The sequence below is a fragment of the Panthera tigris genome, chromosome E1, assembly GCF_018350195.1.
Source record: "Panthera tigris isolate Pti1 chromosome E1, P.tigris_Pti1_mat1.1, whole genome shotgun sequence".
In the NCBI taxonomy this organism is placed as follows: domain Eukaryota; kingdom Metazoa; phylum Chordata; class Mammalia; order Carnivora; family Felidae; genus Panthera; species Panthera tigris.
Window position 1 is genome coordinate 38,519,887 of NC_056673.1, and position 16,915 is coordinate 38,536,801.

Sequence of the window (16,915 nt, forward strand, 5' to 3'; positions counted from 1 at the left end):
AGTGAGCAGGGGAGGGGCAGAGAGACAGAGACGGAGATACAGAATCCGAAGCAGGCTCCAGGCTCTGAGCTATCAGCACATCGCCTGATGCGGGGCTCAAACTCATGAACCGTGAGATCATGACCTGAGCCGAAGTTGGACACTTAACCGACTGGGCCACCCACACGTCCTAAGTAGCTACAGTGTTAAACCTTTATGTCAGAATTCCTAAAGGCCTGATAGGGTAGGTTGTGCCTTCACTCCATTTGGCAAAACTGAGGTTAACAGTGACTGCAGCTATACTGCTAGTGGCAAAAATAGCCTGCTAGTTCTGTACCTAAGTAACTCTACCCTATATGAACAGGAGTGGATTGAGGGGGAGGCACTTGCTACACTAGTATTGCTGCCTGCAATCTAGACCAGCACAGCAGCTAAACCTCATGTTCCTTCCAAAAGTGGAAAAGTTCAGGTAGATGAAGAGAAGAAGGAATAGTAGCTGAGGGTAAAGGAATCAATCAATGGATTATATAATGAAGGAAATGCAGTATTATATTAAAATGCCAAGAGAGGCTCAGAACAAGAAACTTGTAAATATTGTCTCTCAGTTCAATTATACCAGATGCTGAAAAGGTGAAGCCATACATTGCTGAGACCATTCCTGTTTTTGGAACCTGACAAAATCAAATGGAAGGCTGTAAACCTGAGTGACCTCACCCTGGGAGACATTTTCAACCAGAATAATTATTAATGACTGAATGTGACTGTAGTAATGTGCCAGGATCTTGACTTTTACGATCATTTTGTAAAAAAATTTTTAGTGTTTTATTTATTTTTGAAAGTGAGCAGGCGAGGGGCAGAGAGAGAGAGAGACACAGAATCTGAAGCAAGCACCAGGCTCTGAGCTGTCAGCACAGAGCCCGGTGTGGGGCTCGAACTCACAAACCACGAGATCATGACCTGAGCCGAAGTTGGATGCTTAATGGACTAAGCCACCCAGGCGCCCCTATGATCCTTTGTTACAAGAGATTCGTGCTCAAAGACCAGTGGGTGGCCTATGGTAAAATACAAAAATATATTTGGTCTTTGTCCCAGGTTCCTGGCACAAGAGTCCTCCCAAACCTTGGAATCTTCCTGAGCGATAGGAGTATCTTTTGTTATTTATAATAATCTCTTTTCAATCACACCTAAGTTTCTGCTAATGAGGCGACTTAGGGTAAGGGCCCTAGTCAGGATGGGTTCATCACCAGAAAGACAAAGTGATAGGGGGGCACTGGGTAGGTTCTGAAGATTGAGCTCTATAAAAAGTCTTAAACATACTTTGCCTTATGCATTTCTTCCATTTGGCTGTTCTTGAATTGTATCCGTTATGATAAACTAGTAATAGTAAAGCACTTTCCTAAATTCTCTGAGTCATTCTAGCAACTTATCAAACCTGAGGAGGGTGGGTGTGGAAAATCCTGCATTTGTAGCCAACCTGGACAGAAATGTAGGTAACATGGAGACTGGTAGTTTCAACTGGTGTCTAAAGTGAGGACAGTCTTGTGGGACTGAGCCTTTAACATGTGGGTTCTTTGCTAATTCCAGGAGTTAGTATGAGAATTTAATGGAATTGTGGGACACCCAGTTATTCTCTGAAGAATTGGAGAATTGGTTGTTGGTGTTGGGAAATACCCCACAATTTCTATAATGAACATGTATTATTTTTACAACAGAAAAGAGTCAAATAAACATTTTAGAAATGAAGTTAGTATAACTTGAATACTGAATAAGCACCTTAAATTCTCAAAGTTTGCTGATACCCTTTAGCAAATTATTAAATATTAATATTCGTAAAATGAACAAAAATTACTTTCAACTCAACCCACAAATGCAAGTTTCTGATTTCTTCCACATATTTAGCCTCAACCATATCTATAACCATTTTTAGTCTGTACTCAATGGCTCACCTCCTATATCTTCATCTTCATTGGTTGGGCCTTCCACACTGTCTGCATTTTCTGTTTCATGAGGTTTGGTTAAATCGTAGTCATTCAAAATCACTGGACCTTCTAGGAGATAAAAAGAATTTTAACTATTCAGTCAAATTTTAAAGAGTTTTTATAAACATGTATTAAGTAGACTCCCATTTCAGCACAATATCTCAATGATAGACAGAATTCTTTCATATATACACCAAGTGGAATATATGTGATAACTCTTGAGGTTTAGAAATATGCCCAGGGTGCACCTGAGTTAAAATGTATTCATATTCCTTCCTGACAGAAATTCTCTCTCTTTTGATATGTCTCACAATATTCAGTAGGATGCTGTTGTTATTTATGACCAAGAAGTATTTGTGTAGTGATGGGAAATACTGAGCTCAAAAATACTGGCATAATCTGATTTGGGAAGATGCTTTCCTAAAAGGAAACCCATATGCAACTGTATATCAAATCCTATTTTCCTTTTCTGTTCACATTATAAATGTGATTCTGTGGAAAACATATTGGCCCTCAGGTTCCTTTATTTCTTTGAACATTTACTAAATGCTGACAAGGCTATAGATATGAATAAGTAATAATTCCTATCCTCAAGGAGCTTATAATTGGCAGATATAGATTAAGACAAGATCATAAGTATAATGCAGACTCAGACAAGAGAGTAAGGGAAATACAAAGTATTATGTGAGTTCACAAGTGAAAGGGAGCAGACATAATAAAAGCATGCTTAAATAAACAGCAAACTTGTTAAAAATCAAGTTTAACAGAAATATACTTTTGTACAATAAATATTGATATTATTAGACATTAGAAAAAAGGAACAATGTGGTGTATTATTTCATGTACAAGCATAGTAGCTTAAAAAGATATTAACAAAAGAAATAAACTAAAAACTTATTCATTTTCAAACTCTTTTCTTTTTTAAATTTTTTTTTTAAATGTTTATTTATTTTTGAGACAGAGAGAGACAGAGCATGAACAGGGGAGGGGCAGAGAGAGAGGGAGACACAGAATCTGAAACAGGCTCCAGGCTCTGAGCGGTCAGCACAGAGCCCGACGCGGGGCTTGAACTCACAGACCGTGAGATCATGACCTGAGCCGAAGTCGGACGCTTAACCGACCAAGCCACCCAGGTGGCTTAAATTTTTTTTTAACATTTATTTATTTTTGAGATAGAGAGCATGAACAGGGGAGGGTCAGAGAAAGAGGGAGACACAGAAGCTGAAACAGGCTCCAAGCTCTGAGCTGTCAGCACAGAGCCCGACGCGGGGCTCGAACCCACGGACCGCAAGATCATGACCTGAGCCGAAGTCAGACGCTTAACCGACTGAGCCACCCAGGCGCCCCTCTTTTCTTTTTTTTAACGTTAATTTATTATTTTGAGAGAAAGAGAGACAGAGCATGAGCAGTGGAGGGGCAGAGAGAGAGGGAGACTTGGAATCCAAAGCAGGCTCCAGGCTACGAGCCATCAGCACAGAGCCCGACATGGGGCTTGAACCTACGAACCGTGAGATCATGACCTGAGCCAAAATTGGATGCTTAACTGACTGAGAGACCCAGGTGTCCCTCTATCAAACTCCTTTCTAATGTTTATAAAATATTTATTGAGTACCTACTACATACAACAAATAGTCAAAGAAACTGAATCCTGTGGCATTTACGCTAGGTGAAATAGGGGAAGTGACTAGAAACTCTGCAGTGGTATTCCTTCCAGCTCACCAGTGACCGAACAGATGGAGCAGGACTTGTGCTGGAATACAGGAGTAAAATAGAAACATATTTCATAAAATCCATGACTAACAGATGCTGAAAATATGGTTATCATGGACTCATGTTTTGATTTATAAACACATTAAGCTCCTAACTTCTGCATATTGTAACATGTACTCTATGAACAATAAGACACTGTTCTAAATAGTAGTTCACTTTTCTCAAGCTTAAAATGATTAACATAAAGTGCACACCTGAACAACTAACATGAGGTCCTGGTTCAATTAAAATATAAGGTTATAATTGATAATAACAAAAAGGTACTCCAGTGGTTAATTTTGTAATGTAGCACAAATTATGATCCAAACAAAGTGGGTTAATCAATCTAGGAAACATGGAAGTTATTTTTAGGAAATAGATTATTTTAAATGTCTCTAGTTTATTCTGGAGCAGGAGTCAGCAAACTATGGCCTGAGAGCCACAAGCAATGGCTTGTTTTTATATGGGCCCAGGAAGTAGGAATGGTTTGTACATTTTTAAAAGGTTGCAAAAAACATAAAGAGGAATATGTGACAGAGATCCTATATTGCCCACAAAGTCTAAAATATTTACTATCTTGCCATTCACAAAAATTTTGCTGACCACTATCTAGAGTGAAAAGCACAAGCTGATGAAACATAAGCTACTACATTGGTCAACAAAAACTGCTTTTATTTAAACTAGTCAGTTAAAAATAATTAAAAGGAAAAAAAAAACAGTGATCAACATTAAGTTTGGCCCTATGATGCCAAATAATTTATATAATGTAAATGGATGAGTTATTTTTGTATCAGAAAGAGACAACTATGTTTTTTCCCAACACATTTCTATAGCATTTTTACTATAATCAGAATATTTATCTTTCTTTGGTAATTTCAGTAAAGGTATATTTCTAGAAAGGAAAGACCTGATGTTACCTGTGGGCACAGGCTGTTCCTGAGTGCTTTTCAGTTCCACATTTGGTTTTATATCTGAAAAGAAAAGGATTATAAATATTAGCTACTTAATTTTTTTTCAGATTTGAGGATTCTAAATTTAATAAGGATATTATTTTGGAAGCTTTAGCAGATTTCCCCTTCAGAGCAGGACTGTTCTTTTCCTCTACCCTCCCTAAAAAGTACCTCAAGGAGAATAAAAGGAATTATTTACACAGCAATTGTATTGTAAAGAGATTAAGAGGAAAAAAATTAGAACTTTATACTTAACATTTCTAGTACTTTTCTTTTTTTTCCTGAAGACTTGAGTTCCCATCTGGTATTATCTCTCTTCAGTCAAAAGAGCTTCCCTTAGCATTTCTAGTAATGCAACTATGTGAGTGACAACTTTTCTTAGTTTACATTTATTTGGAAATATCTTTATTTTGCCTTCAATTTTAAAGGATATTTTTACTTGATACAGAATTCTGGGTTGACAGTTTTCTTCCAGCACTTTAAAGATGACACTCTACTACCTTCTAGGCTCTATTGTTTCTGATGAGAAGTCAGTGATAGTTGTATTATTGCTTTCCTATATACAATGTATTCTTTTTCTCTGAATGCTTTCCAGATTTTCCCTTTACCTTTGGTTTTCTGCAGTTTGACTATGATATGCCTACATATGATTTTATTTGAATTTATCCCACTTGGCCCTCTCTCTCACTGAGCTTCTGTAAAATTATGTTTTTCACTAAACTTGAGAAATTTTCAGTTATTATTTCTTCAAATAGTTTTTCTTCTCCATCCTCTTGCTCCTTTCCTTCTAGGACTTCAACTGCATATATGTTAGACTTTTTAATATTTCCCCAATTCCCCTGAGGCTCTGTTCTTCCCCAACCCCAATGTTTTATTTTCTCTGTTGTTCAGATTGAATACTTTCATTGATATACCTTCAAATGCACTTACTCTTTCTTCTGTCATCTTGATTTGTTGTTAAGTCTGTCCAATGAGTTTTCTATTTCAGATATTATAATTTTTAGTTCTCAGATTTCCATTTTGTTCTTTTGTCATAGTTTCTCTGCCAAGATTTCCTATTTGTTAATTCATTACAAGCATATTTTCCTTTACATCTTTGAGCATAATTAGCATAACTATTTAAGATTCTTGCCTTCCAATTCCAATACCTATGTCATCTTGGAGTCAGTTACCATTGACTTCCTTTTATCTTGAGTATGGGTTACATTTTCCTGCTTCTTCATATGACTTAATAATTTTGGATTGTACCCTGGACATTATAAATGATATGTTACAGAATTTGTGGGTTCTGTTATGTTCCTCTGAATAGTATAGGAAGTTTTTTTTCTTTGTTCACTTTGCTTTTTAAAGCATGCAGTTAACTTACATAGGTTCAAACTTGAATTTTGTTTCATTATAGTGAGCAGCACTGAAGGTAACCAAATGTCCCAGAATGCCTGGGATTGAGGGTTTTTCCAGAACAGAGAACTTTCACAGTCTCAGGGAAATTGGTTGGTCTTGGAGAGGCATAAATCTCTGTTCAATATTTTAGCCTCAGATGGGCTGCTCAGAGCATGACCCATATATGTGTGGTTCAAGAATCAGCTAGAGATCTGGATTAGCCAGAAAATTTATAGATAAAAAATCCCTCTCTGCCTTTTTCACACCAGGATTTCCCTCCTTCCTTCCCAGCTGCTGTGGCTGCTATGACTTTTTAAGTCAGTATAACTATGGATTATCTACTCAAGTTTTGGTCACCCCAAGGCTAAAATTGATGCCAACCCTTGAGTTAAAACAAAGAACCATAAAAGCAGGTTGTTTTTGTCATTTTCCTATGCCTTCAGGTAATAGATTTTTTCATATTTTGTTCAGAATCTATCACTCCATTGCTAGAAAATCTTCTTTGTTCCTTATTTTAATAATGATCATATACCCAAAACTGTTCAGGATAGTATTAATTTCAAATATTCTATACTATTATCTAGTCTTATTTCAATTTTTGTCTTGAAAAATATAGTTACTCTGCTTACATTCTAATTTTAAATTTTTGACATATTATCCATTAGATGATAGTGCCAAAGCATAAAGGCAGGGAAAATACACATTTTTAAAAAAAATTTTTTTTAACGTTTATTTATTTTTGAGACAGAGAGACAGAGCATGAACAGGGGAGGGGCAGAGAGAGAGGGAGACACAGAATCTGAAACAGGCTCCAGGCTCTGAGCTGTCAGCACAGAGCCCGACGTGGGGCTTGAACTCACGGACCGTGAGATCATGACCTGAGCCGAAGTCGGACGCTTAACTGACCGAGCCCCCCAGGCGCCCCAATACACATATTTTTTAAATAAGCAAAGGGGCACCCTAGTATGGGGTGTCAAAACCCAAGATGTGGAAGAAGAATGTCCATGTAAGGAATGGAAGCAGCCCAAGGCAGGCTGTGTGAGAGTATGACTATATGGAGTGGGAAGTCTGAATGAAGTAAGGAGGGATTCTACATGGCAGACAGCATGTAAATCAGAGCATGAGTAGGCTAAAGAGGGCATTCAGGCTGGAGAATTGCCTCATGTGCAGTGCTGGAGTCCAAGAGGGATAAAAAGGGTATCCAAGATAAGGGATAGCCTAGTATGAATCAGAGCCTGAGCATAGTGAATAGGACATTTGTACATAGAGGTGGTCTGGTGTGGGTTTTCAGAGCCTAAATGGGTGTGAGCAAGGTACCCACGTGGGGACAGTGGGGAGAGCTTCTATGCACAGGAGCACTCCAGTGCAAAGTTCAGAACTTGAGAGGGGTGAAGAAGGGATCCACTTACTAGGTATAGTTTTACATGGAGGTGTCAGAGCCTGAGCAGTTGAAAAGGGTGTCCAATAGCATAGTGGCTATGGTACAGGATGTAAGAACCCAAACGAGGCAAGGAAAGCATCTGTGCTGATGAAGGGATGGTAGTGGCAATGGATGATTGGTTATATAAAGGAGGATTGATCAAATAAGTGACTACAATAAGGTAATAAGAGCCGGGTTTTTCTCTGTCAGAGAAGGGAGTTACAAATATGGAAGCCTGTGGTACTGTACTGGAAATGAAGGTACTGGTGTGAATGCATGGCTTCTACTCTACATAAATAAATATAAAATATAGATGTCTACGTGTATGTATGGATATACATACATATAATCCCTAGCCCTGTCCACTGAGAGCACCTGGGAGTGGTAACACTACACCAACTTCTAGCATCCAGATATTAACTTCTAAATTTTTTTAATTTTTTTTTTTTTTTTGAGAAAGAGCATGCAAGCATGTGTGGGGAGGGACAGAGAGAGGGAGAGAGAATCCCAAGCAAGCTCCACACTGTCAGTGTGCAGAACCTGATGCGGGGCTCAATTTCATGAACTGCGAGATCATGACTTGAGCCAAAACCGAGAGTTGGACACTCCACTGACTGAGCCACCCAGGTGCCCCCAGATATTAATTTCTAAATATCATTCTCCATTTAAAGGATCCAGGCTTCTTGGAGAAATGGCTTATTCTAGGGTTTGGGCAGGGAAAAGTACATAATGGGTCTGGAACATTTTGTTGTGTCACAAAGCATGGAAGTGCCTACAGAATGAAGAGGATATATTAGAGGATATAGACATTATCTTGAAGGGGTTTCCACTGGCCAAATCTGAGACAGGGAAGTATCAAAATAAAAATGATGGTATTGGATTATAACTCATTGAAAAAAAAAACAAATTCATGAGTCCAAATTGACATTAATAAGTAAATAAAATGAAAGTCAGATGATGAATGGAGTATTTATACAGTTTCAAAGTGTTTCTTCCAAAATACCTATTATTACAAAGATGAAAAGAGCAACCACATAGTAAACAACTTGGTAGACACCATGGTAATTGAACAAAGTGATCATCATCAGTAACACGACAAATGAAAATTATGTGCCATCCGAACACAGCATCACTTCTATGATATTGCTGCCAAAACACATAACATGAATCTAACCATGAGAAAATGAACTCTAACTGAGGAATAGTTTACAAAATAACTGGCTTGTAATCCTCAAAAGTGTCAAGTCATGAAAGACTGAGGAACTAAGAAACTGTTCCAGACTGAGGAGAGTGAAGAGACTTGACAACTAAATACAATGTGTGATTGTGAGCTGAATCCTCCTGCAATAAATAACACTGCAGAAACAAATGGACAAATCTGAATGGGTCTGAGGATTAAATGGTAGTAATGTATCAGTGTTAATTTCCCGATTTGGACGTTGTTTTGTGGTTATATAGAAGAAGTATACTTTAGTACGTTAAAGTATTCAAGGATTATAGGGCACTGTGTCAGCAACCTATTCTCAAAGCTTCTGAAAAAAAAATTTTGTACTATATCGCAACTTCTCTGTAAGTTTGATAGTATTTTTTTAAGTTTAAAAAAAAGCTAAATGTGAAACTTTTAACCTGCACACTAAAGGGATTCTTAACAGGAAAAAAAAAAAAGAAAAGAAAAAAAACTAGCTCAAAGGTTTCACATAAACAACCTTCATGTGAAAATATTCTTTACTTACTACAGAGCAAGATGGCTTTTAATTTGGTGACCTAAAGGAAAAAGGTCCCAGCCCCTGAACCTTTTAAACCCCCTGACAATGACATTTAAATAGCTCTCAATATTTTTTCAAGTGGCCTTTGTGTGCTACAAATAACACCAGAAACAAATGAGTACAGTTTCTAAGAGAAAAAGGAGATTCTGACTACCTTAGCATTCAGAACTTGAAGGAAACATTAAAACCATCTATTATCAGGCTACATGGATATTCTTCTTGGGTAGTAAAAAATATTTAAAACACAGGACAAAAGAAATTGAAGTACATTTTTTGCACCTGAAATCAAAGGTCCTTATAAAATGATGAAGCCCAGTAGTAGACAGACAGTGAAAGGAATTCCAACTGAAGACCAGAAACCTGTTAAATATTTCTAAGTACAGTAAAACTTTCCAGTTTTTAATGGGTCATTTTGTAATTTCTTTACACTTCAGTACAAAAAAAAAACGCTTCAAAATTTTTCTATTTGAAATATAAATATTTTTAATGTTAAATTACTGCCATCTTTTTAATATGTTGGCAGTCAACATAGCTTTACAATATTTTCCAAAAGAATGCTCTAGAAAGTTAAGAATGAAGGGTCCCTGTATTGCTTTTGAAATATAGTTTCCTGTACCAATGTTTATCATAACTGGTGCAGATGATAGAAGAATCCCAGAGTGTGTTAATTTTGTTTAAATATAAGTCTCCTCATTTTCTACATCTCTCCTGTTACTTGAATAGGTAAATCATACTCCTGCCTCAAGACCTTTTCATTTACCTTTCCTTCTGACCAGAATGCTCTTCCCCCAGATCACCATGTGGCCAGTTTCCTCTCTTCATTCAGATGTGTGCTCAAAAACCACCTTACCAAACAAGCTTTACCTAACTATCCTATACAAAAACATCATCCTCTGTTGGGGGAGGGGGGAGGGTGAAACAGGTGATGGGGATTAAGAGTACACTTATCATGATGAACATTAAGTAATGTATAGAATTGTTGAGTCACCATATTGTACATCTGAAAGTAATATAACACTGTGTTAACTCTACTAAAATTAAAATTTTTAACTTAATTAAAAATTAAAAAAAATAAAATGTCATCCTCCATTGTCACTTTCTTTTCTCTTACCCTGCCTTATTTTTCTTCATAAAATTTCTTCATTGTCACCACCTGACATATATACACATATATTTGTTATTTTTTTAACCTATCTCCCTCTAACAGAATGTAAGTTCATGACAACAGGAATGTTGTCTGTATTTTTTATTACTATTTTGCTGTATCTTCAGGTCCCAAAATAGTGCCCAACCATTATGGGCACTCAATAAATATTTATTGAATGAACACATGAATTTTTATACCTCTATTATTGATCCTTATAGACACTCTAGATCAAAGTTCTGCAAACTACAGCTTACCACCTGTTTTTGTATAGCATGGGAAATAAGAGTGGTTTTTACATTTCTAAATGGATAAAACAATCAGAATACTGTTTCATGCCCCTGGAAAATTATATGAAATTCAAATTTCAGTATCCAAAAATAAAGTTTTATTGGCACACAGCCAAACTCATTCATTTACGTGTTGTCTATGGCTGCTTCTGTACTCCAATGGAGTACATAGCTGAAAAGTTGCAACAGGGACTATATGACTCACAAAGCCTATAAAAGTCACTATCTTGTCATTTACAGAAAAGTTTACCAAGCCATGCTCTAGATCTATTACTAATACTAATACTGTATCATCCAATACAGTAGCCACCAGCCACATGTGGCGATTTAACTTTAAACGTAAATTAATTAAAATTAAAAATTTAGTTTCTCAGTTCCACCACCCACATTTCAAGTACTCAACAGAACATGCGGCTAGTGGTTACTATACTGGACAGCATAGACAAGGAACCTTTCCATCATCACAGAAAGTTCTACTGAATGGCACTGCTCTAGATTTTAGAATATCCTGCTGTTGCTTGGGATACCACTGCAAAGCTATTTCTTTAAAACAAACACTAAAACTCTGGATCAGGAAAAAAATAAATCAAACCACATATAAAAATTAAATACCAAGAAAAAATCAAAGATATTATACCAGGAAACAATTTAACAATGGCAATCTTCTATCAATATTTCCAAAATTCCTATAGTTGGAATTTCAGGAAAAAGTTGTAGTTTTCATTAATGTAGTAATCAACGATATAAAGCATCTAGACAACACCTTCCATACTGACTGAAACATTAATGTGACTTTTTTGGAGGGTAAAATAAAATAAAATAAAATAAAACACCACATGATGCCAAACATCCAGATAAAATATTTTAAAGCATACTCACATGTATGTGCACAAATATACTTAGCATCATATTTCCATTAGGATTTTTTTGGTATCGTTTGATAAAACCAATTTTCTTATCTCATTTAAAAGCCAAAATTATAATCTAGCAGAAAACCCTAGCAAACACTCTTTTCATATCATTTGTCCTCCTGCCCTTCCTACAACTAAATAACCAATCTCCTCATATGTTTTAATTAAATCGTTAGTGTTTTCCCTTGACCTTTAAATAACAAACGTTATAAAAATTATATCTATTCTATTACTGAGATGGCTGACAAACTAATTTGACTGGAAAATTAAAGGTTATTTCTTCTGTAGCTTTCCAAGTACTCCAGAGTCTCAAAGCTTTACTAGCAATCTCAAATTGTTTTCTACCAGTATTGAAATCAAGCCTTCATCATATGTTTGCTGAGAAATGACAGTTTCCAATTTGTTTTTATTCCTTCAGATTCTCTTTTCATTGGCGAAGATGCCATTTAAAACAATTTCACTAGTTAGAATTTTTGTTAAGATACTAAGATTTTTGGGGGCACCTGGGTGGCTCAGTTGGTTAAGTGTCTGACTTTGGCTCAGGTCATGATCTCATGATTTGTGAGTTTGAGACACGCATTGGGCTCTGTGCTGACAGCGCAGAGCCTGGAGCCCACTTTGGGTTCTTGTTTCCCTTTCTCTCTTCTCCTTCCCTGCTCATGCTCTGTCTCTCTCTCTCTCCTTCAAAAATAAATAAACATTCAAAAATAAAAAAAGATACTAAGATTTTTCTCAGAGATTCTAGCATTTTACGCACTGCTAAATGAAAGGGGGTAGATAACAAATAAAATTTAAACTTGGAAATGGCAGCAGTCTGGTTAATAGAGATTTCATCAAAGTTCACGTGTGAAGGTTTTTACTTCTTAACTCTAAAATAAATTATCTATGAACAAAACCAAATATTTTCATTAGCAACAGAATTTGTAACCATATTTTTAACTCAAGTGGTTGTAAACTTGCCTTTATTTTGATACTATTAAGTAACTGACATTCAATGAAGAATATCAGCTAACAAAATTCTATTCTTAGTTTCAGAGATCAGATTTTATTCACTATTCTGTTTTCCTGGTAGGAAGTGTAGGTGCTAAAGGAGAGCAAAATGTCAAATTTTAGAAAGAATCCTGTACCAAGTGCGACAGCTGCCTGTAGCATTGGTCCCTGACAACTGCCAGAAAACTGTCTCTGAGTGTTGACACTCCTTTTTATCTTCATAACGGTAAACTGACTCCCCTATCCTCATGCCTCTTAAAAAAAAAACAAAAAAGCTTTCTCTTCTCTAAAAGGTCCACTTTTAATTTTTTTAACTAAAAGCTTAGGAAACTGAGTCATTGACTACAAAAATGTGTTCGACAATAACAAAATTAACACTTAGTACTATAAATGCGGCAACAGAAGGGTGAGCTACTATTTCTGAAAGGTCTTTCTCTAATTCTCTTAATACTACCAGGTATAATCATTCCTGGAATCTTACCACACAGGATTAGTTATGCTTTTTAGTTTATTTATTTATTTTTGAGAGAAAGAGAGAGGCAGCACAAGCACGTGGGTGAGCGGGGGAGAGGCAAAGAAAGAGGGAGAGAGAATCCCAAGAAGGCCCATGTGCTGTCAGCATGAAGCCCAATGGGGGGATTGATCTCACAAACCATGTGAGTCCATGACCTGAGCTGAAATCAGAGTTGGATGCCTAACTGACCCAGGCTCCCCAAGAATAGTTCTGTTTAATGAAAAATGATCCTTATAACCTAATGAAATTAAAATATAAGAATTGGAGTGGATATCTTAGCTATCTTACCTCTTCTTCCTCTGCTACCTGAATTTCCTCCAATACCCCCCTATTTGGGTTGCACAGCCTCTGCTTACACACTTCCAATAATATAGAATGTTATTCCTTGCCATTTCAGAAAAGCTCTAATGGTTAAAAAAAAGTTCCTCCTTAAATATAGATAGCTGAACTCAAATTTCCTGAAATGTACATTTCAGGTCCAAGTTCAGCTCTCTGGAAACATACAGGATAAGTTATCACTCAGATGCTAACACTCTCACTCATGGTTAGAGCTTTCTTCTGAACCTGGTTTTGTTTGCTTGTGGTTCTCCAAAAATGTGACATCAACCACTTAGCCCAGTAGTACAAATGAAGATTTCATATTATCTCATAGCATCTCTGGAAGATAAACAGGTGCAATGGCATTTATTATCTCCCCATTATACAGACAAAATTCAAGACACAAAGAAAGACAAAAAATATAAAGTCACGTAATTGTCTAAGGGTACAATGTCAGTGACACATTAAGAAGCAGGATTCATGTCTTGAATTTCCCTTTTGTTTCAAAAAATTTAAATAATGTTTAAAGTGATTTCCTATATAGATTACAGATTTTAGAAGAAGGCCAAAACTAGAAAAGATTTCAGACCTAATAATTTCAAACACTTCAGTTGACTATGATTGAGGGGAAAGGAAGATATAAAATGAGAGTAATTCCTCTACTCTCATGAGGAATACTTCCTTTCATGTCATGAAATACTTCCTTTCCTTCTTCTACCTTGGACTAAGGTAAAGGTTAAGAAATATCAAGATTACTGGGTGCCTGGGTGGCTCAGTTGGTTAAGCATCTGACTTCAGCCCAGGTTCATGATCCTGCGCTTTGTAGGTTCGACCCCCGCATGGGGCTCTATGCAAACAGCTCAGAGCCTGGAGCCTGCTTCGGATTCTGTGCTTCCCTCTCTTTCTGCCCCTCCCCTGCTTGCACTCTGTCTCTCTGTCTCTCTGTCTCCCCCAAATAAATAAACATTAAAAAAATAAAAAATAAATAAATATCAAGATTACTTCTCTAAGGACACCAGATCAAATACAGCCCACATCACCATTCCAGTTTTTCCTACCTTATTCTTTTTTAATAAAATATCCTATTTCCCAACTAGATTAAATGTCTAATGAGGAAATTATAGACTGTTGGTTACAGGTCTAAAACAGCAAATTCAATATCTAGTGTTATTTTCCTTGGAAGGTCAATTACTCTAAAGTTGTAGAAAAATAAACACATATTCATTTTGCCACAGATATCACATGCCACCAAATGAATATATATAGAGAAAAGGAAGAATGGTATTTCATGTCATTGCTACTTAAAAAAATATGTTAGGGGTACCTGGGTGGCTCAGTCAGCTAAGTGTCCGGCTCAGTTCATGATCTCACAGCTTGTGGGTTCAAGCCCCTCATCAGGCTCTGTGCTGACAGCTCAGAACCTGGAGCCTGCTTTGGATTCTGTGTCTCCATCTCTTTCTGCCCCTTCCTGCTCAAGTTCTGTCTCTGTCTCTCTCTCAAAAATAAACATTAAATTTTTTTTTACATGTTTGTGTTAAAATGATTGAATCCAACATTCTCCAAGTAAGATTTTCATTTTAATTGCAAAATGTCTAGTTTCTGTTATAAAATAATTGGGGTCAAAAACAGAATCAACAAAACAAATGAACATATGGGAAAGGAGGAAAAAGACAGAGAGAGGGAAGCAAACCATAAGAGACTCCTAATGATAGAGAACAAACTAAGGGTTGATGGAGGGAGGTGGGGATGGGCTAGATGGGTGATGGGTATTAAGGACAGCACTTGTTATGATGAGCACTGGATGTTATATGTAAGTGATGAATCACTAAATTCTACTCCTGAAACCAATATTACACTATACACTAACTAACTGGAATTCAAATAAAAATTTGAAAAACCAGAATCATTAAAGTGGGTAATAAACCTAAATGTGAAAGCTAAAGCAATCAAATTTCTAGAGGAAAACTCAGGAGAATATTTTTATGGTCTTAGAGTAGGCAAGTATTTCTAAACAGGATGTGAGAGGCACTCAATCCTCCCCCCAAAAATTTAATATATTAGTCTTAGTTAAAGTTAAAAAAAATCTATTTATCAAATAGATTAAGAAAATAAGCAAGTTACAAACTGGAAGAAAAAATTTGCAATACACATCTGACAAAATACATGTTTCTAAAATATTATTTTATTTTATTTTTTATTAAATTTTTTAATGTTTATTTTTGAGAAAGAGAAAGAGAGAGAGACAGAGCACAAGCAGGGGAGGGACAGAGAGAGAGGGAGACACAGAATCTGAAGCAGGCTCCAGGCTCTGAGCTGTTAGCACAGAGCCTGATGCGGGGCTCAAACTCACAAGCAGTGAGATCATGACCTGAGCCAAAATCAGATGCTTAACCAACTGAGCCACCCAGGCACCCCATCTAAAATATTTTTTTAATGTTTATTTATTTATTTTTGAGAGAGAGAGGGATACAGAGAGGGAGACAGAAAATCCCAAGCAGGCTCTGTACTATCAGCACAGAGCTTGACGCAGGGATGGATTTCACGAACCATGAGATGATGACCTGAGCCGAAATCAAGAGCTGGCCGCCTAACTGACTGAGCCACCCAGGTGCCCCTAAAATATGTTTTAAATGCCTACAAAATCAATAAGAAAAAATATAAACAACCCAACTTAAAAAAATATACAGAAGGCTTACAAAACTTCAGGAATGAGGATATCTAAATGGCCAATAAACATATGAAAAGGTATTCAACATCATTATTCATCAGAAAAATGCAAATTAAAACACAATTTAATACCATTACACACCCACAAGAATGGCTAAGATTAAAAAAAACAACTGATAATAACAAGCGTTGGTAAAATGTGAAACAACTAGAACTCTCCAATATTGCTAGAGAGATGGTAAACTGGTCCAACCACTTTGGAAACTATTTGTCAGTATGTATCAAAGCTAAGTATACACCTAACCTATGACCCAGAAATGCTAGCCCTAGATCTATATCCAAGAGAAATAAATGTTTATGTCCACCAAAAAGACATGCATATGAATGTTCATAATATAGACAAATACTGGAAACAATCAAATGTCCATTAAGAGTAGAATGAGCAAATTGTGGTATATTTACACCTTTTAATAACAAAATAAAATAAACTACTAATAAATGTAACAATATGAGTGGATCTCAAAAAGTATGTTGAGCAAAAGAAGCCAGATACCAAAAAATCATGTACTATATGATTCCACTTATATGGAAATCAAGAATAGGAAAACTGAACTATGATGATAGAAGTATGAATAATGTTTAAATGGGGAAAAGTGCTGATACCAATTTTAAATGAGAGCAAGGGAACCTTCAGGGTGATGCAAATGTTCCATATCTCGATCAGGAAGGTGTGTATATAGGTAAAAATTAATCAAGCTATATAACATAAGATGTGCACTTCACTGCATAAGTTATTCCTTATTTTTTATTCTTCTTTTTATTCCTTAATTTAAAAAAATCTATTGAACACTCAAACAT

At 36.3% G+C, this 16,915-nt stretch overlaps 1 protein-coding gene across 1 annotated transcript in view; it reads right to left on the reverse strand.

Moving 5' to 3' along the window:
* IKZF3 (IKAROS family zinc finger 3) overlaps positions 1-16,915 on the reverse strand; it is a 90,650-nt gene that overhangs the window by 60,901 nt on the left and 12,834 nt on the right. The window contains exons 2-3 of the mRNA XM_015539151.2: positions 4,625-4,678; positions 1,926-2,027 (exon numbers count right to left, since the gene is read on the reverse strand). Of these exons, the coding sequence (XP_015394637.1) occupies positions 1,926-2,027; positions 4,625-4,678 (156 nt within the window). The remainder of the gene's footprint in view (positions 1-1,925; positions 2,028-4,624; positions 4,679-16,915) is intronic.